Source organism: Microcebus murinus, chromosome 8 (assembly GCF_040939455.1).
Source record: "Microcebus murinus isolate Inina chromosome 8, M.murinus_Inina_mat1.0, whole genome shotgun sequence".
In the NCBI taxonomy this organism is placed as follows: Eukaryota; Metazoa; Chordata; class Mammalia; order Primates; family Cheirogaleidae; genus Microcebus; species Microcebus murinus.
Window position 1 is genome coordinate 56421090 of NC_134111.1, and position 21347 is coordinate 56442436.

A 21347-nucleotide genomic window follows, 5' to 3' on the forward strand; every position below is an offset into this window, starting at 1 on the left:
GTCAATACTAGAAATTTGTCATTATAATTTTACAAGACCTCAACAATTTCAATAAATGCTTTAAACTGTTGACTTTTACTTACAAAGAGAAAGAGAGCTTTAAATGAAATATCAGAATATCTTAAACATCGTAAGTTATTACATTCACTCGGCATCAACTAACCTATCCTCAAGGTGACAAGGTAGTGCCATCTATTGGCTAAAATAGTACAATCCTCTTTTTTAAACCTTTTAGGGTACAAAATCTCTAACCTATTCAAGATTGGAAAGAATAGTATAATGAACCCCCATGTATCATCCAGCTTCAATAAATATCAACTCGTGGCCAATCCTATTTCATCTATTCTGTCCCGACCTCCCAATTTTGAAACAAATCCCAACTATCACATAGGATTTAAAGAAGTCTGTGATAAGCCATCAATGTTTCTTTTCTTTGGAAAGCATGTCTATGAATGCACATGTCAACAGATGTGTATATGTCCTCAAGTATTAAAAGCATAAGTATGAAAAAAAATGCTATATCTTAAGCATATCCATGAAATTCAGTAGGGTTCTCTAAGATAGCCAGAGAGAAAGGATCCCTCCAGGAAACAGGAGATCTGTGTTTTAACCCTATTTCCAGGTACTCATTGATCAAAAAATGTAGTGTCCCAGTTTCCTCATCTATAAAATAAGGTGGTGTGTTAGAATAATCTATAAGGTTCTTTGCAATTCAAAAAATTCTGTGTACTCATTTCATCTTATAAGTATGCTTATAAGCACATGGAAAAGGCCACCTGTAAGAAATTTGTTTCTTTAAGCTGATTTTAAACCTTATAAATATATTAAAATCACAAAACAAACATCAAACACAGGCATCTCTATGTATATACCATCTGTAATTTCATCCATACTATATGCAACATAAAACGTACTTTTCAATTTCTTTTGTGAATGTATAGATAGTATAGTATGTATATAAGCCAATTTCTAACTATAATTATTTCTCTTAGCATCTTTTAAAAGTAATAAATACAAATATTATCTTTAGGATCTTCATGTATCATACATCCTTACTAAAAGAACTTTTGGGATATTTTCACAATGAAATCCTCTTGTGGGTGAAGTCTAGCATGTTCTCATGTAAATACTGTTTTTAGGAATTAAATAGAGGAACAAATAATAGACTCTATACTATAGTAACATGCTCCAAAACAATCCATTAGGTTCAAATTAATCACAATCTATGTTAAAAAAAAAAAGCATTGCGTTTTTTAAAAAGTACCAAGAGAATTAAAAGATTATATCCTCAGGAACAGGGTTTGTAAGTTAAATATAAATTATTGAATATGATTTTTTTAGCATAAAAGAACTATTATGTTAGAACCTGTGAAATGCATAAAACATATAAATTTTTAATTTTGAGACTTCATTTTTAAGTCTCTTACAAGTACTAATTAGGAAAATTACAAGAATTATATATGTACTACCTTTAGATGACTCCAAATCTTGTGATAACTCTTTTTTTCTGTCACCGTAGCTTTTAAAATTTCATACAAACTGTGCTTCAATAAAAATGTAGTTAAGCTCTATTGGAGATAAAACTGAAACCAACCTTTTAATGAATATTTACTAAGTGTTCAAATGTATTTTATGACCTTTAAGCATTTAACAATACTGTATTTTATGCCTCTCTGCCAAAATTTATAGCAACTTATCACTTAGTACCACATACGCTACTAAGCATGCACGTTCATAACAGCATTGTAACTTGCAGAGGAAAAAGCCTCTCACACTGTGCTGGCTCTCGATCTCCTCGTGCTTCTGCTGCAGGGCCTGGGAAGCCCTGATGGAGTCACCAATCCCCCACTGGGCTCTTAGCTGTTCTGATCCAGGCCCTTCAAGCCAGTTCACGACCTATAAATGAAAGTTGAGACAAAATTTTTAAATGAGCAAATGCTTTCCAAACTTTCATTTTAATTGTTTTTTTCCCCTCCCAAAGTTCCTCAAGTATTTTTAATTTAAATTCTTTCAATTGTATTTTCATAGGCAGTAACTGTTTCTTTTAGAATTACACAGCTATAATGGGACAACATTTCTAAAACCTTAATTTGGAAAAATGTACACTGTAGCACCTTAGCCTTTCAGGTATCTGATCATCTACCAGGCTAAAACAAATCTGGAATGCTTCTGTAAAAGATTAAAAATTAACTTATGATTATAAGAGAATCAGAGAACTATAGGATTTAGAGATGGAAGAAATATCAGAAATGGTATCGGTCAAAGTTCTTATCTAATACTTAAACTGATTTTCAGAGAGAGTAGGTGACTTGTCCAAGGTAACATAGTCCACTATGGAAAAACTAAGACTAAAAGCCACGTGTCCTGACTCATAATCTAACATCCTTCCCAAAGCATAATAAAACTGAATGTATGAATTAGCCAATATAAATTTAGTTAATTCACTAATATAAAGTTAATATGCTACTTTCTCACTTAGAAAACTAAAAACTAACTGTAGAATTACACAACTGTCACACCCTCTAGGGATCTTCTTAGGATCAACTATACATTCAGACCCACAAGGGGCTCCTACCAATCTGCTCAGAAGGATATAGGGAGGGGACTATAGTCTACCAGGATGACAGCATTAGGAGTTCCTCTTCTGTCAAGTCCCTGAAGCAAGTGTAAGGAGAGGAGATCTGAATGGGGCAGGTATGGGAGACACTTTGGCATTGAAATTTCATAGCCCACAGGGCCAGGCCCATTATAAGAGTCACTAAACTCAAGGACACCCAAAGTTATACCTTCTATGGTCAGGTGCTCTTTATAATGCCGTGGTTTATTCCTCAAAATCTCTACCTTTTCTGCTTTAATCTTATGTTTGAGCTATCTCTGGAAGGGCAGGGCACTAGGAATTGATCTGTCCCTATTAGCCTGTAGGAAGTATCCCTGTTTCACAAAAGAGACAGGTGAGCAGTGCTACATGGAGAAGGCACTATGCATGAGTCTGAATTCTGGCTCTGTTCCTATTAGTTGAAAGACTTTGGTCCCTCATCTTTAAAATGGTGTTATTGATACCTACCATACCTACCAATACTGTTGTCAGTATTATACCAGTCATTACATGTAAGACACTTAGCACAATCAGTGATATGAATGAACGCTAGCCTCTTTGTTTTTCCCACTTTTCCTGTAGCCTAGTTCCTTCTGTCTACTCACTCTTTATAAAGTTTCTCACATCTGCATTTTACAATAAGAATTGAGTTTCTTAGGAAAGTCCATGAACTAACTGTTGAACTCAACACTTTAAAAAATGGAAATTAAAAAAAAAAATGGAAATAAAAAGAACAAATTTTAAGGAAACTTAAGTAAACATTTTAAAACAATTTTCCATTTCCTTCTTGGGACTAAATTGCTTCTCATTTATTACTATGTGTTACCAATATGGATATAGAAACACTGAGATTATTTAAAATACTTAAAAGTCATTATATCTCAGTGTTTTAAGTATTTTAAATAACATAATTAATAATTTCACTAGAAATATCTAAATTCTAAAAATAACGAGACAAAAGCATCTTAAAAATTTTAAACTAATTTAATAATATATTATTATATTGTCCATGTTATTTTTAGAAATTTAAGACAACACCATTCAAACAGTTAGACTTTGATTTTAGGATACTCTAGAAACAAAAGAAGCAGGTTAATAAAATCATTAGGGGCTGGGAAAAAAAAAAACCAATTCATTAGCATGGAATTTTCAAAGAGCCATAAATTTAAAAATAAATTTTAAATAAAGCAAACACATCTCCTTACCGCAAAAAAGTTACATAGTCAAGTGCATGTATATATAGCTTTAATGTATGCTGAAAGCAGTTTCCCCCTTAGTATGCAACATCAGTAAGGCAGTCATAGTAAATGTATGACTATTTCTAATAAAAATGATGCAAATTGAGGTTGATGCCCCAGTAAACAAGTCTATTTAAATGCATTAATAATGGCTGTTTGCCAAACTAGGTTATAAAATGTAATTTCAATCAGGACATCTTGCTCAATCAATCTGAATATTAACTTACTGCAAAAATAGTTCTATGCCCAATCCATACCAATGTGACTCCTCCAATGGTTACATTTATATGCAAAGTATAACCTTGGAGATGTGCTCTTAAAATCCACCATGACAAATGCTTGCACAGGCCAAAAATGCTTGTGACTACCCAACTTTCTTTCATAGCCAGGCTGATTTCTAAAGGCTGTATGAGAGAATATCTGGAAGTATGCAAGGTCAAACCAGGCATAAGGACATGTAAAGCATGTGACCTGGAGAAAGAGTATGAGGAACTGAAAACATAGCCTCCAGCCGTTTACTTATGCAACTCTGAGTGTATTCTATTTGGCATCTATGATTTCTCTCTACAAAGAAGAAATGCACATGTATGACTCGAGAAATAACATTTGCAGTGTTGGCAGCAATTACCACCATAATAAATAATGAGAATAATGATAGCACATTTCAGTGAAGTGGCACTGTCTCCTACCCAGAAACATGTGAAATCTAATTTTTAACTGGAATGGCAGCAGCATTATGGAGAACCTTTGCATACCACATGAAGTCTGGTGCTGCTGATTTGAACCATGGGAGTAATTGACTGATAACTATCATAGTTTTACTTATCATATTGTTTATATATCAGAGCTGTCAATTTCTCTTGCATTATGGTTTAGTGATCAACTCAGTAAAAAAATAAATTTGGAATAATTCAATTTTCACTGATTTAACATAAATAGAGATATTCAATTTATAATTATTTCTATAGAAGCAAAAAAAAATATTTTTACATTTTCCTCAAATTTGCAAGACCAAAGACAGTATAGTTCATGCTCTGTATGATTGACATATGATCAATATATATTATTATGTAGTTAAATATATATTACTGTGTAGTTCAATATATGTTACAATATAGCAGTCATTTTGGCAAGGGAAATAAATATTTCCTTAAAATGTGAGCTGTGAAAAACAGTGCAGGAAACGTTACATGCTGAATATTAATTTTCTAACCAATTTACTATAACTCTCAAGAAGAAAACTGAATTGTAATGAAATTTACTTGTTTTTGATAATAATCTCACTTCCATCAACACCATCATTATAAATATAATCATAATCTCCTTTCTCTAGTTTCTTCCTTATCCAATTGAGCTGGCCCATTATTTCAAAAATGCATTTGCCAATACATTAATTCCTTTGCCCCTCTGTCTTTCTGTCATACTCATTTATCCCATTTAGCAAAGCACACCTGCTGGATGAATTCTCTCTGTGCCTGTACCACAACAGCCAGCCACAAATTATCAGATAGGGTCACCTAAAAAGCCAGAAAGATTCTACCATAAATTCAAGATCAATACTACCCCAAAATACAATTACATTTCTGTGATATGAAAGTTGTAAGATCAAAATGGAGTTTTTAAAAACCAACCAACAAACAAACAAAATCTGTGACAAACAGAGCGGAGGAAGGCCATGAAAAGAGAGTTCTCGTGCTTTTATGCCTGATAACCAAAACTATCACAGAAGACTACAAAAACCACAACCTTACACAGAGGCCATCACAACTTTACACAAAAAAACACTGCTATAAGAACATCTACCCAGCAACTGCCTGTCCAACCTCAGACTGGCATCACCCTTGTTATTGATCTTTGTAGCCACCGATAATTATTTCAGAACAATTATATAATCTTCCTCATTTTTTTCCTTTAAAAACCTTTGTATTCGTTTATCTCCCTGAATACACACATGGTTTACTATGGCACATGTATTCCCACTGCAAGGCTCTATTCCCAAATAGACATCATTTTCTTTTAGAGAGCTTCTTTCTGTTATTTAGATTGACAGTGATAGTTTCACCCTTCCATTCCCCTACAGAGAAAATTTTGAATCACCTCCTCTCCATTCAAACCTTGATCCTCTTCAATTACCCCCCAATGCATATCACCACGCAGGTGATGTAAAAACAGAGAACACATCATACATTAACTCTTTCAACTTCCTGATGCTTGATTTGCACACGGAGACACCTCTGGATTCACCCTAGCCATCCTTCCTCCTGTTACAACACAGGAGTTCTCCCTTTTCCATTCTACTGCTAATCCTTTTGACTGTATTTTGGATTCCTTTTACTTATCCTAACCCTACTGCCATCACTCTTGGCACTTGCACAGTTGTAATTTCACAACTCTGTCATCATGTTATTATGTACCATAAAGGTGAGAACCTTGTCTATTTTTACTTACCGTTACAACACTCCTGAGCCTAACACAATGTCATTTGTTTTGAATGAATAAACTAATATACTTATTAATAGAGGACCCATTATCTTCCAGGCATTAAACATTTTATAAAAATTATCTTTTTAAATCCTTGTAACAGTCCAATTAAGTAGGTATTACTATTATTGTTTATGTTATTAATATCCTCTGTTTACTGGGGAGGAAACTAGGACTCTGGTCCAAAGTTCAAGCAGCTTGTAAGGGGAAAAAGAGGATGGACCCAGATTCCCTAGGTTCAGTCTGAATTTTGTACCACTATGCTATTCTATTCCATCTTTGTGGTTTTCTGAGATAATCTCAAGCTAACTGGTTAAAGCTTACCTGGGTTTAATATAAACTGTCTTTAACTTATACAAGAGAAAAGTCACACATAATGTATGACTAAAGTTTATATGTGGTTATCACAGAATAAAGCCTAAGTCCTTTTGCCTGGAAATTTAACATCTTCCATGATCCAACTCCTTCCTTCAAGTTTTTTTTTCCTATGACATCCTGATGCTCTAGTTTAGAGGTCATAAACTACACCAATTCTGCAGGCCAATTCTGACTCACCACCTGTTTTTATACATAAAGTTGTATTGAAGAACAGCCATGCACAGTCATTTATATAATGTCTATGTCTGCTCTTGGCTACAACAGGACAATTAAGTAGCCATAGCTACAAGAAAGACTACATTGGTACACAAAGCCTAAATATTTGTCCTTTTACAGAAAATATTTGTTAACAACTGAACTAGACCTTTAAAGTAGAGTCTAGTTTAGCAGAACTAAATATAATAGCTACCATTAATTGATAGCTGGGTTCTTCCCAAGCACTAACTTTTCAAAAGAGGTATGTATAACAAGTCATGCTCTTTACAAATACAAAACTCATAATTGTTTTCCCTGTTTCAATTAAAGAAAGAAGGAGGATAGGGAAAGAAAGAGAGGAAGAAAAGAAATAAAGAAGACAGATTATCATGGAATAAAGCCTAAATTCTTTTGCCTGGAAATTTAACATTTTCCATGATCCAACTGCTTCCTTTCTTTCAAGTTTTTTTCAAAAAAAAAAAAGGCAATGTGACTATGATCACACAGCTAATAAGTGTAGGAACTGGGATTGAGTTCACACTCTCAGATCGTGCTTTGTGACTCAAAAAGGCCATAAACTTCCCACTGTGCCTACTGCTTCCTTTTTCTTCAACACAGTTTGGGATTTCATGCTTCTACTGTTTACGCACGCTATTCTTTATCCTCCACAAAATTCTTTAAAAACCTATCACTGCAGGGTGAAATCACACACATTCTTGGAGGACAAGCTCAAGTGCTACTTCCTCCACTAAGTCTTCCCAGATAGTTTGCAGTCACAGAAATAATCTCCTCTAAACTCCCATAGCACTTCAGTCATATCTTTGTGACGCTGAACACTTTCTCTCCTTAAATTTACTGATAGTAAAAGCCAAGTCTATCTTTATACCTTGTATAAAGCCTAGCACAATGCCTTTCACATAAAAAAACACTTAATAAATACTTATCTAGTGAATGAATGAATCTGGATAAAAACATTGGGATCTTTCTAATTTGTATTTTTTAAATAAAACATTTTAAAGATTTATTTTCTTAATTATTCAACAGATAAAAATCCAGAGTATAATCTAAATAACACAAATGTCTTTCTCTAGTATTAATTGTTAGCATTTTGGCCTACTTGTCTTATAAAAGTCAATTTCAAAAGAAACTAAAAATTCGTAAGAAATACATTTAATATTTCCTATCAGTGCCATAAAAAATAAATGTAATATTAAAATTACTTGCATTACATGTATTATTTTGCTAGGAAAGAAAAACTCTTCATAATGCCTAAATAAACAAAAAAACTAACAAGTTATTGAAAATTAAGGATAAACCAAATCTCAATAATCAAATGTTAATTTATTGAAAGAATACACTGAAACCACGAATGATGTTTCCAACAACTAGTTATTTCAGAAGTTCATTCTGGAGTGAGCTGAATGCTCAGTCATCACTGTAGAAATAATTTTAATGCAAATACTATTTGTAAAAAGACACATAATTAAAAATAGTTTCAGAATCCAGTTTGATATGTCTAAGGTTCTCTGTATACTATAAAATAAAACTTGGTAAAACATCAGTCACATAGTAGAAATTCTCAGGAAAAAAAATTTAGAATTAAAAACAGTTAAATATATTCAAATCAGACACCTACCTGCATCACCTTCTGTTGAATCTCTTCTAACTGTGTGCGCTTACTACGTTGCCTGCAAACCTCCTGGTAGCGGGTATATTGCTCTCGGAGTGAATCTAATAATTTCATAACCTGCGGCTGTGCAAGCAGTTCATCATCCATAGGAGACCAGGAGACCCCTCCATCTGAGCCATTAAATCGACGCTGCTGTAATTCGGATAACAATTCATGCCCTTTACAAAAAAAAGATACTTACAATTAATATCTATAAAGAAATAAAACTCTTGATTTCTCAATCTTCTCAATTCTAATCCCTTGTTTTTCAAAACCTATCTGTCTACCTACCTACCCATAAGGTCATGAGTACTGAAATGCAACTTAAAAATTTAGGTATCACAATAAACAGAAAAACTGCATATATGTGCACATATATACTATACAAGTTAGATAGTATATTAAAATGCTATATCATAAATATATATACTATATATATGCTATATTATACATTAAATATAGTATATATGTGAAATATATATATATTTTCTACTTATCTATCTATCATATTCTTGTTATGGGTAGATTCATTACTCAGCATACTGTGCCAACCAATCCTATTTCCCTGTAGAGCAAAATTTATACTCTAGGATTTCTGTCTTATGGCACTAATCAAAGCAATATGCTGTAAGATTTCAGTATTAATCCATATTCTTAATCACAGCACTTAAAAAAAAATTGTAACAAATGTATGATTAAAGGGAGAATTTTTATTACTGGTACAAAAATAATATTTAAATAATCTCTATAAGATAAATAGATATAAATAATCTCTATTTATATCCATTATTCTGATAAATATTTAGATACAAAAACAATAGACAGATATTTAAATTTTCTTTATCTTTACTTAGAAAAATATCCTAAATTTAAATGGCTTTCGATATATAGAAGCAGAACTTTTATTACAGTTTGGAAATATTACCAATTTCTAAAAAACATCCAAGATTATTCTAAATCTCTCTATTTTATACTCTCTTTCAATCCCTACTTTAAGAGTTAATACCATATAAAACAGAACCTAGTAGTATATTAAGTTAATTTTTAAATACAAACTTTAAAAGCTTCTTAATTCAATGGCTTACAATAAGCAGCTTTCAAAATGTTAAATACATACATGGAATTAAGTTTTAAATTTAGAACAGTATTATTACTAACAGTCTACTGTACCTTTTAAACATATAATAATTCAGAGATTATAAGTATTTCTTTGTCATCTAAAGAAATAAGATTTATATCATACTGGAAAAACATAAGACAACTGAGTCAACAGAACAAAGATATTCAGAATTTATTTCTTTATTCTTCATTACATTTTATAATTGGAAAGATACTTGTTTTAAAGATTTGTGCAAAGTCTTTTTATATATATTCATAAAAGCCATTAATATCTGAATACATTTCTTTTTTTCTACTTCGACAGCTATTATCCTTGTGGATACTGTTTCCATTAGAGAAGCAGCACAACATAATGATTCTGCCTCGAACCAAACTGCCTCGATTCAAGACCCAACTCAAGTATTTACTAGCTGTATAACCTTCATAAGTTACTTAACCTTTTTATGCTTTAGATTCCCCATCCTAAAGTTGGGACAATAATAGTACCTACTTCACAGGATTGTGGAGGAAGAAATGAGTTAACATACGTAAAGTGCTTAGAACAGTGCCTGGTACACAGTAGCATTAGAATTATGAGCTATTAGAAAAAAATTGATTAGAAATAAAATTAAGGTATTTCCATTGTAAATAATTACAATTTGTTCTCCTAGAATATGTGAAACTACTACAAGAGATATTTGGGCTAGAATATACTACCAGGCAGCACTGAGCACTCACTGTGTACAAGGGAGTTACAAGGTGCTAAGTGTTTTTATATAGATGACTGTAGAACAGTTTAGCTAATGGCTTTGAATTTAGACTTATTTTGAGCTGTGGTGTTAGAGCTCAACAGTTTGACAGCTTGATCTTGAGAAAATTATTTTATATCTCTATTCCTCAAGTACAAAATAGAGAAAATAATACTAATTATCTCAAAGGGTTGCTAGAAGAATGAAATACGAAAATACATAAAAATGCAATGCCTGGCACATAATAAGTATTCAATTATTCCTACAGCAACCCACTGAAATAGAAATTTTTATACTAATTTTACAGATAAAGAAATAATCCAAATAATTTATCATTATTAAATTTTTTAAATATTATAGAGTATATTAACACACTGTCAGATTAAACCAAAAAGCAGTTTGAAAAATTTCCTCCTGAGTTACCACCACATGTACCACATACATGCTGAATTAATGTTTATTTAATGAACCAACCAATCCAATTGGCTTACTGGATTATGATCATTAATAAATATGTTTTTTTCATCTTACCTGTCTGAAGAACTGTTTCAGGATCAACTGATGGAAGAAAGTTTAAATCCACAGACCTGGCAAGCACCAAAAGAGTAATTTTTAAAGTTATATTTCTATCCATACAATTTAAGGAATTCCTTTATACATACATATCAAAACAAAGGCACACAAATATGATAACCTGAAGCATATTATGCCACCATGCTAATTTCTCTTAAGCATAAGAAAGTCTATTAGAGAAAATTAAATAATAGTAGCCAGAGAAATACCAATGTGATAAATCATAAAATATAATACTTGGAAAAATATAGTTTATTGTTATTAATTATAGCATTATTTCAAATGTATCAAAGTGATCCATTTATTATTTATCCACTGAATATTTGTTTCAAAATGAAATTTGTAGTACAGGGGCCAGTGGCGCAATGAATAAAGTGTCTGACTATAGATCAGAAGATTCAAAATGAAACCTGTAAGTATATACTAACCCAGAAACACAATGTTAAAAATGTATGGAGCTATCCTCCAATCAAAACTTTACTTACGTACAGAAACTTTTGCTGCAAATATTCTCTCTAATATTTCAGGTGTGTGTGTGTGTGTGTGTGTGTGTGTGTGTGTGTGTGTGTGTATGTGTGTGTGTGTGTATGTGTGTGTGTGTGTGTGTGTGTGTGTCCCAGCAGTTGCACTCTCTTTCTTATTCTATTCATGTTTCTTGTGCAGTTGGCCTTCTGTCTTTATTTTCTTAACCACATAGGGGAAAGAGAAGATGAAGGAAAGTCAAAGCCAAGGACCGTGCAGCTGTAACTAACTGGTCTTGAGCTAAATTTTTCACTTTCTGTCAGTTGATTAGGCCCTCACATCTTGTATAGCTAGATGCTTCCTGAGGATTGACATAAAGAAAGAAGGTTGATGAAAATTTATAAGAGGAGGAACTTTATTATCCTGGATTTAAAATAAACTAAGCAATAACACTTAAATTCCTTGAGGAAGGATTGGCAACTACAAGATTTCACTTGATATTTCATGCAGTCTTGCAAACCAACATTTTCCAAAGTGTTTCCCAAAATACAAAACGATATTATTAGGTAAAAAAAAGGGGGTCCCATTGCCATGTAAGTATGAGAAGTTTTAAGAAAGCAATTAAACAGGTTTCTTTTCTGCAGTGCTTCCTCGGAACCTGTAATCTGCAGTGTTCACAGTCATTCTCAGGGAGGGAAATAAGGGTCAACAGCATTAAACTCTTGACTATGAATTCATTTTCTACAAATACCCTCTGGGGATGTCTTTCCTGGGGAATATAACTAAGAAATATTAAATTTAATGTGATGGACTAATCAGAAAGCAAAGAAGTTTACCTAATTATTATTAAGTCACCTGTGTGACATTTTAAATTCCTAAACCATAGTGTATATGTGTGTGTGATACCCCTGTACACATTCTATATTTATATTAATATATATGCAAAATTTTATAATTTTATGTTTTTATATGGCATCTATAGGATAGTAATGTTCCTAACTGCTATGGTTAACTTTAACTAGATTTACATTCAAACCATTTTTTTTTCACATTTTGACTTTGTTTTAATCAAGATTTGGTATTAAAACTATCTTATTACATCTCTCTTACCTTATTATCTCAGTTAATAAATATGTGACTACATTTAGATTTATGGAATAATACGAAGCATTTTACCAAGGTTCCACTGTATTTTCAAGGTCAGATTCAAAGGAGATAGATAGACAAGGATGATTGTTGATGCTTTCAAATTTCTTAATGAAAAATTACTGTTCTAGTGACCAGTAATAATCAAGAGACCAGGAAGAGCTAATTTGCTTCCTAAAGTGCTTTTTACCAGTATAGAGGAGCTTGGCGTACTAACAGAAAAATGAAACCTGACAAGGTTGTAAAGTTCAATGGAAATCTGTTAAAATGATAAATCTACATAGTTACATTTAGATAATACAATTCAACTACTACTTCATCCCATGTCATAAAACACTAAATTTACCAAGTTGAACTCATGAATATCACATATTTTACAAAGGACAGAGAAAGTTCTACAGGCTAGACATTTAAGTGCTAATGTATTTAAATAAGGTTATAATAATTTTATATCAAGCTGCAACCTTTTTCATATTCTTCAACAGCAAAGACTAGAACTCTAAAAAGGTAGAAAATTGTTTTATTATGAAAATATATTCTTATAACTGAACATTTTACAGTGTCAGTAAAAGGTAAATATATTACTATTCATCAAAAAATGGCTTTTGTAAAGAAACTGATTCAAATCAATACATTTTACATGTCAATTCTCATGAATTTGATTTTGATTGAATACAGACTTGTTTACTGTAGTTCCTCTAGCTCACATTAACATAGAGGTATCTTTTATCAGATTAATCACAGCTTTGCAAGGATATAATTGCAGGCCACTAGCCACCAACCTTTCTTTTTCTTGCTGATTTCCTTTATCACTTCCATTGTTAATCAAAGCAAGTTCATCCAATAATGATGTAGATTCCTTTGTAAACTTCTCAAAAACCTACAATATGAGATTTTATTAACATCCTAAGAATAATCTTAAAAATTAATGTGAAACAAAGATCGTCAGTTAAGAGCCAACAGAATCAGCCAGCCAGGATTCCTTACTTTTCCTGGACATCACTTAGCGCAATTTGACCACAACAGCATTACACTGTATGCAAGAGAAGACAAAACTGCTTCCTAAGACAATGACTAGTTTAAAAAATAAGGAATTTTTAAAATTTAAAATCATAAAGAAATTATTTTTATTCTCCATTGTGACAGTTTTATTTTTATTCCTGTGTTTCTTTGAGAAACAATTGCACCAATGACAGCTGTAACTATATAAATGTTATTTAGACAAGTTCTAAGCCTCTAATACCAGTCATAGAGCATTTCTTTGTTAGTCCATCACTAAGCCATGTTGCTTACTTGTAAAACTTAAGAGTTTTATATACAAGTATGTAGCGTACAAATAAATTTTATAATTTTAATATGATTTCTTCAAATATTTCTAAAAAGGTATTTGGGCAGGTATGTTGATATGTAATAAAGTAGACAACGACTTGTCTGGTAATACTTTTCAAATACAGTGGAAATAGAAATGGTTATCCATTCAGAGAAAACCAAAAGTTTACTATTCTCCTGTAAAATCAGCATACAATCCAAACTGAGTTAATTTGAAGTTTGTTCTTTTAGCAGTTCATTAAAACAACATTGAATTATATAGAGTAGCTTATTTTAAAAGTCTAGACTGACAAAGAAGATAAATTTTCAGAAATGAAAAAATTTAATCTGTCAAACTGCTTTTCAAGTTGATAATTCCAGTTGTTTAAATGGTATGTCAACTAGACCTCTGAAAATGATATGTCAACTAGACTGCCTCTCAAGAAATTATGCTACTCTGCTATTCTACTGAAAAAATTTACAACCTTTACTAATGCTGCTAATGACAACAGTAATAGCTAACACTTATATAGTACTACTATATCAGGTGCTGCTCTAAGTGCTTTATATGTATATTCATTTCATTTTCCCCACAGTCCCACAAGGTAAGTACTATTATCATAATCATATTAGAGATGTGGAAACCAAAGCAAGGAGAGATTCAATACATTGCTGAAGGTCATATACTTAGCAACTGGCATCAGGATTGTAATCAACTATTAATAAGTCTGACTCCACTGTACTTGTCCATAAGCTATAATGTGGTAGGTACTATATATCTCCATTTTAGTTGACTAAAATGATAGTTATCAAAATATCTTATTGATATGCAATAAAATTTTATCTTATTGTAATATACCAACCAGCCTCTTATTTAACCAGTCCATGTGATCATAGGTGAGACTCCCACCAAAATCTTCTGTTAACTGGCATGGTTCTATATAACGAGTCAACTTATTGGCAGACACTAAAATAACCTAAAAAAGAGAAAGAAAATATTATATTTAGTAAACTGCTGTTAAACTCCATGTATGTAATGACTAGGTAAAATTGGGTGAAAATATGCAATATTATTTCAAAATGATGACACATTATTTAGTAAAGACATCATTTAAAATCAATTCAATAAGTTGTAGATACCTGCTAAAAAATAATCTATCAAACACTAAAATACTACATTTTAAAAAACAAGAGATACTAGCAGTTCACTTAAAATATTTTCAAAAAATATTTTATCAATATTAACAATTTCTTGGTAATAAAAATCAATTCCTTAACACAATGATGTAATGAACAAAGAATTTTTATATCACCTCAAAATTAGCTAGGTACACTAAAATGATAAGTATAATAAAGAATATATTTGGTAATCAAAAAATTATACACTTTGAAGTTTTTCTAACATTCCTTTGATTATATATGAACAAAACAAGTCCTCTGGTTACAAAGTATAACTCAGGATAACATATGCTAGAAAAGGTCAGAGAATTCATAAACTGGAAACTTACATATTAAAGTAATAATTTTTTAACACTAATCTTTAAAAGATTTGAAATAGAAATTAGGTAAGTACCTAAGAGACCATTGTAGAACTAAATAAAATTTCAAAGAAGATATATTTGAATATAAAAGAAAATACATCTGTGGGAGATATTCAAATGTTGGGGTTAATGTAAAATGATATGTGGAAATTTGAATTTATTAAAAATGGCTTGATAAGAAAAATAATTTACCCAGCTGGAAAGAGCATCATTCCCTCCCTAATGACAACAAAAGCCAAATAATCTGTAAAATTATAACTTTTTTGGAACTCCAAAGAAAGCTGAAGTCACAGAGAAACCAACTAGTTTGAAGCTGAAGAAAAAACAGACATGAATAGTGGAAGGGTTAACTACAGAATGTGGGAGCACATTTTTTGGATACTCTTCTGTATCTTAATTGTGGCAAAGGTTATATGACTGTGTATTTGTAAGATCTCATAAAACTGTATGCTAAGGTATGAATTTTACTTTATATAAATTAGTCTTAAGAAAACTGCCATTTTAAAAAAAGAAAAAATAACTTAAGGAAGACTTATAGAGAAATTAAGAGAAAAAGAAAGGAGGAAAAGAAAAATTGAGAAACAGACCCAATTTGCAAAACTAGGTACATCCCTACTATAAATGAAATTATAATATAATAATATTTCACCTTTCTGAATTTTGTCACTTGGCCATACCTAGCTTCAAGGAAGGTTGGGAAAGGAAGTCCTTATTGTGGGTAGTCATGTGCCCTGCTATTTATAGCCCAGCTATAAAAAACAGGGGTCCTATCACTAAGGAAGAAAGGAAAAATGGATACTGGGGGAGACAACTGGTAGTCTATGCCACAGATATTTATTTTTGGATTCTGCTGAATGGGTATTACATGGTATCATAGAAGGAGTAAAGGCTTTGGAGTTTATATTGGCCTGAATTTAAATAATAAATGAGGGAAAATTACCAAAACTGCTTTGCCAACAGGGAGAAAAAATTATCCTCAGGAATATACCAAAAACAATATGAAAAATTCATAAAACTATCAGAGACAATGGACTCTATCGAATTAGAGCTTACAACAAATTGCTATTGATAATAATACATGAAATGAAATTAATAGCCTTAAATATTTACATTAGGAAAGAAAGCCTAGAGAATAGTGAGATAAGTGACCTACCTACGAAGGTAGGGGAGGAAAAAGACAGAATAAATCCAAAGAAATAGAAAGAAGGAGGTGAGAAATAAGAAATTAGTGGAATATAAAATAGAAATGTTACAGAGGCTCAAAAAAGCCAAAATTTGTTTCTTGAAAAGACTAATGAAATCAACAAAGTTCTCATAAGGAAAAGCAAGAAGAAAAAAAGGCACAAATAACCGTAAGAATGAAAAGGAGAATACAACTTTATTGACAGCAACGGTTTAAAATATAGTAAGTGAAGTACAATCTTGGGTAGATATTAAAAAAAAAGATAACAATACAGAACAAATTTGTGCCAATCACTATGAGCTTTTAGAACAAATGCATTTATTCCTATAAAAAAGTGTAATTTATCAAAATTGACATGAGAAGAAACAATATAAACAATGAAGTGAAGTAAAACATTAGATTCTTTATGTTTTCAGTGACCATGCTGTAACAGTTTTAGTACTGCTACTCTGAGATGACTTGATGAGGAACGAAGCATATGAGTGATAAGAGATATTATACTTCTGCCATCCCTGACATCTTTAAGAAAATGGGATTTGTGGGGAAGGAAAAAGGAAGATTTCGGAGGAAAAAAGTTACCCTTATGGTGCTCAATTTGGACAAGAAGTATCAATTTAAACTCTATAATGCATTTCATCTTAAATAAAAACACACACATTCACAAATGTGTATATTTTCTAATTTTGTCCAATGAAAGGTTTAGAAATAATGACCAATCCTGTAGAAACGTACACCCCAGCCATCTACAATCTGATTTCGAAATAACATTTCTCATTAAAAGGAATCAGGGCACTTTGGAGAAATGAAGAAATAAACGATGAGCTTGGAACATCATCTTATCCACATACCAAAAAAGTTATCAAAGATTACTGTGGTTGTTAAAAAAAAAAAAAAACTGCAAAGGCTTCCACTGGCCAAGGAGGCAATGATTTGCACATCAATAAGAATAATGAATGCTATGGACTGAAACATTAAATATGTTTAAATCATTGAGCTCACACAGACACCATTTATCAGAGATACTGATATCTTTTTTAAAAGAGATAATCACCATTAGATTAAGCTAGAGAACAAACTGACCATATTGAAAACCAGCAAATACAGGGAAATACGCATCTATCATACCTTTCATATAAAAAACTGTATCACTGGGTAGATAAATAATAAATCAGGGTAAGTTCTTGTTATAAAAGGATTCCAGCCAGTAAATAAAGAAGGAATAATACAATTGGACCATCATTTTACAATGTTTAATGAACTAAGGGATCCAGACACTGAACATCAATGGCTGCTAACATCACAAAAAAGAAGACAACTATTACGAGTCCCATGATTGAGGAACGTATCACCACCTATGCATACATAGCCTTGGAAAAAGAAAACCAACTCTGAATCTGTCACTGTCTAAATCCAGATACCAATTTATGGAAACACAGAGGTTTAAGAAGGAAGAAGAAGAAGAATGTATTCAACTACATCACAGGGACAATGCTCATTGAAATATGCAGACTATTAAAAACTTTATAAGACAAACAACTGGGTCTCTTCAAAAAAAAAAAAAAGATGTAAGAAAAGAGAAAGAGAAACCTAGGATTAAAAAGCTGCATTTAATGGGCAAATGCAGAATTCCACAACCAATAATAAGAGAATTATATGTTCCTCTCAAACAAACATGAAATATTTAAAAATCTGACTGTGTATTAGTCCATAAAGAAAGCCTTGGTAAATTTCAAACGGCTAACACATTGTAACATCACAATAAAATTCAGCTAGAAATCAATAGTCAATCAAATCAGCAATCCTTAAAAAGATTTTAAAACCATATCCACTTAGAAAGGCATCGCAACCAAACATAATGTGTGGACATTATTTGGATCTTGACACAAATCAATCAATCTCTGTGTGTATAATTTATATATAAATTTTTGAATAAAATTTTATATTTATATAATGACTAAATTTAACTAAAATCATAACTATGATAGATAGTGAAATGATAGATATTAATCTGCTTCACCATAGTAACCATTTTACTATTTATATTTACCTCATAATATCATATTGTAAATCTCAAATATACACAATAAAATTTATTTAAAAAAAAATAGCAAGTAAAATTGGCCTCAGAAACCATTTAATCTGCCACTAATTCTTTTTTGGATCCATACAGAGGCTCTGACCCTAGAAAGATCAAATACAATCAGATTGCAGGGAAGAGCTTTTCCTTTCTCCAAAAATGTCTAGCAATTCATGAACTAGACATATACCAACCATGAAACCAAGAAATATATATTTATGCTATGACAAAATAAATTACTTGCTAACTTGAGTATCAATTCACATCTGAAAAGATAACATCCCCCAGAGCACTATCTCCTGAAAAGACAACTGAATAGGAAATCCAAAATATAATGGATGGTCTTTCTGCTCTTCTATTATGCCTTATTTGGCACAATACTCTATTTAAATAATGAAAAAAAAATCTCTCTTTTGAAAATAGTATCATGTCCTATATTTTATAACTTTTAATGCTGTGTTATTCATTCATTCAACAAATATTATTTAGTGGAAGCTAAATTTATTTACTAGAAGCTTTATTTATTAGAAGCTGTGTATTTAGCACTGGGAATATAAAGGATGAATAAAATATGCCACTACCAAGGAAATGATATTTCATTCATTTCTCTGCAATATTCCAGAGACAGTTGTATAATACTTTTACAAAAAGAAAGAGATTAAAATTTCCTGGTTTGTTTCTAAAGCCTTTATTGAAAATATCCGAAGTGTTTTGCCCCTTTGGTCATAGCACAGAGGGCCAAAGGCTTTAAGAGATTATCCCAAACAATTTGCAAGCCTCATTTCTAGGCTTAACATGATTATTTTACAATTGGAAAGATACTGAACTAGAAGCCAATCATTCCAGGTTTGCGCTCTAGCTTTGCCACGAATTCACTAACCTTGTAGAAAACAACCTAAAGGACTTCACCACTCCCTGCTTATTTCTCCAATCTTTCAAAGCAGGCAGCTGCATTAAATTATCTCTTTTTTTTAAGCTCTAAAAGGACATAATTCTAATGCATCATTATCGTATAGAGTTAACTTAGGCTATTTTCTCTAATATATAACCGGTCTTGCCCAATGAAGAGCACCTGTCACTTTTCCACCCACTCTAGTTAATCTCATCATATACATTCCTTTCTACATTTTGTAGTTCCTAAATACATTAAAATCATTGACGAATGGGTTTCAAGTTTAATGAGACAAAAGGAAAATTTGTAATTAAAAGTTACATGTGACAAAAGTTTATTTCCCTTTGAATATTGCTCTTAAAAGTTTTTGCTAAAATCAACTTTAAATGCAAATAGCACAGATTCACTTTCTTTTATGACATAACATATATTTAAGAGTATACTCTCCCTTAATAAAAATAATTTTTAAGGAAAAAAGTTCAGTAAGGTTACTGCTATTAGGTTGGTGCAAAAGTAATTGAGGTTTCAGATTGTGAATTTTAAATCATTATAACTAGGCTCAAACACATCTTGATTAATCAAAATAGAAACCATTACAATAAACATATTTTTGCCAACAAGAAATAAGTTTGTTTATTCCTATAGCATAAAAATCCATGCTTCAGGATTCAATGAACTCTTGGAAAGCATTTTCTGCATCTTGCTGGTTGTGGAAAAATTTTCCCCGCAAAAAGTTGTCGAGATGCTTGAAGAAGTGGTAGTTGGCTGAGGAGAGGTCAGGTGAATATGGCAGATGAGGCAAAACTTCATAGCCCAATTTGCTTAACTTTTGAAGAGTTGGTTGTGTGATGTGCAGTTGGGCATTGTTGTCAGTGAGAAGAACTGGGCCCTTTCAATTGACCAATGCTGGCTGCAGGCATTGCAGTTTTCAGTGCATCTCATCCATTTGCTGAGCATACTTCTCAGATGTGACAGTTTTGCCAGGATTCAGAAAGCTGTGGTGGATCGAAACGACAGCAGACCACCAAACAGTGACCATGACCTTTTTTTGGTGCAAGTTTGGCTTTGGGAAGTGCGCTGGAGTTTCTTCTTAGTCCAACCACTGAGCTGGTAGTCGCGGATTGGCATAAAAAATCCACTTTTCATGGCACATCATAATCCCATTGAGAAATGGTTCGTTGTTGTGTACAATAAGAGAAGATGAGACTTCAAAACGATGATTCTTGGTGAGCTCATGATGCACTCACTTTTCAAGCTTTTTCGCCATTCTAATTTGCTTCAAATGCCAAAGGACCAACCGTAGAATGGTCGACCTTGAGTTTCTTCAGCAACTTCTCGTGTAGTTGTAAGAGGATCAGCTTCGATGATTGCTTTCAAATGGTCCTTGTCAACTTCCGATGCCCTGTGCCACTGCACTCCTCATCTTCAAAGCTCTTGTCTCCTTTGCAAAACTACTTGAACCACCACTGCACTGTACATTCATTAGTAGTTCCTAGGCCAAATGTGTTGTTGATGTTGCAAGTTTACAACACATTTTGAACTTAAATAAGAAAATTGATCAAATTTGCTTTTTGTCTAACATCATTTCCATAGTCTAAAATATAAAATAAATAGCAATAAGTCATTAGCAAAAAAACATAAAGCGAGAAATGTGCATTAAAATGATGTACAACATAGCCACATTTATTTAAGAATGCATTCCAATATCAAATCGCAAATTTCAACAATGCTAAAACCACAATTACTTTGGCACCAACCTAA

General features: G+C 32.0%; 1 protein-coding gene across 2 annotated transcripts in view; it reads right to left on the minus strand.

Annotated features, from left to right (window-relative positions):
• SESTD1 (SEC14 and spectrin domain containing 1) overlaps positions 1–21347 on the minus strand; it is a 101773-nt gene that overhangs the window by 21916 nt on the left and 58510 nt on the right. For both annotated transcript variants that reach the window (XM_012785838.3, XM_012785839.3), the window contains exons 6-10: positions 14757–14870; positions 13368–13465; positions 10936–10991; positions 8525–8736; positions 1774–1896 (exon numbers count right to left, since the gene is read on the minus strand). In XM_012785838.3, the coding sequence (XP_012641292.1) occupies positions 1774–1896; positions 8525–8736; positions 10936–10991; positions 13368–13465; positions 14757–14870 (603 nt within the window). The remainder of the gene's footprint in view (positions 1–1773; positions 1897–8524; positions 8737–10935; positions 10992–13367; positions 13466–14756; positions 14871–21347) is intronic.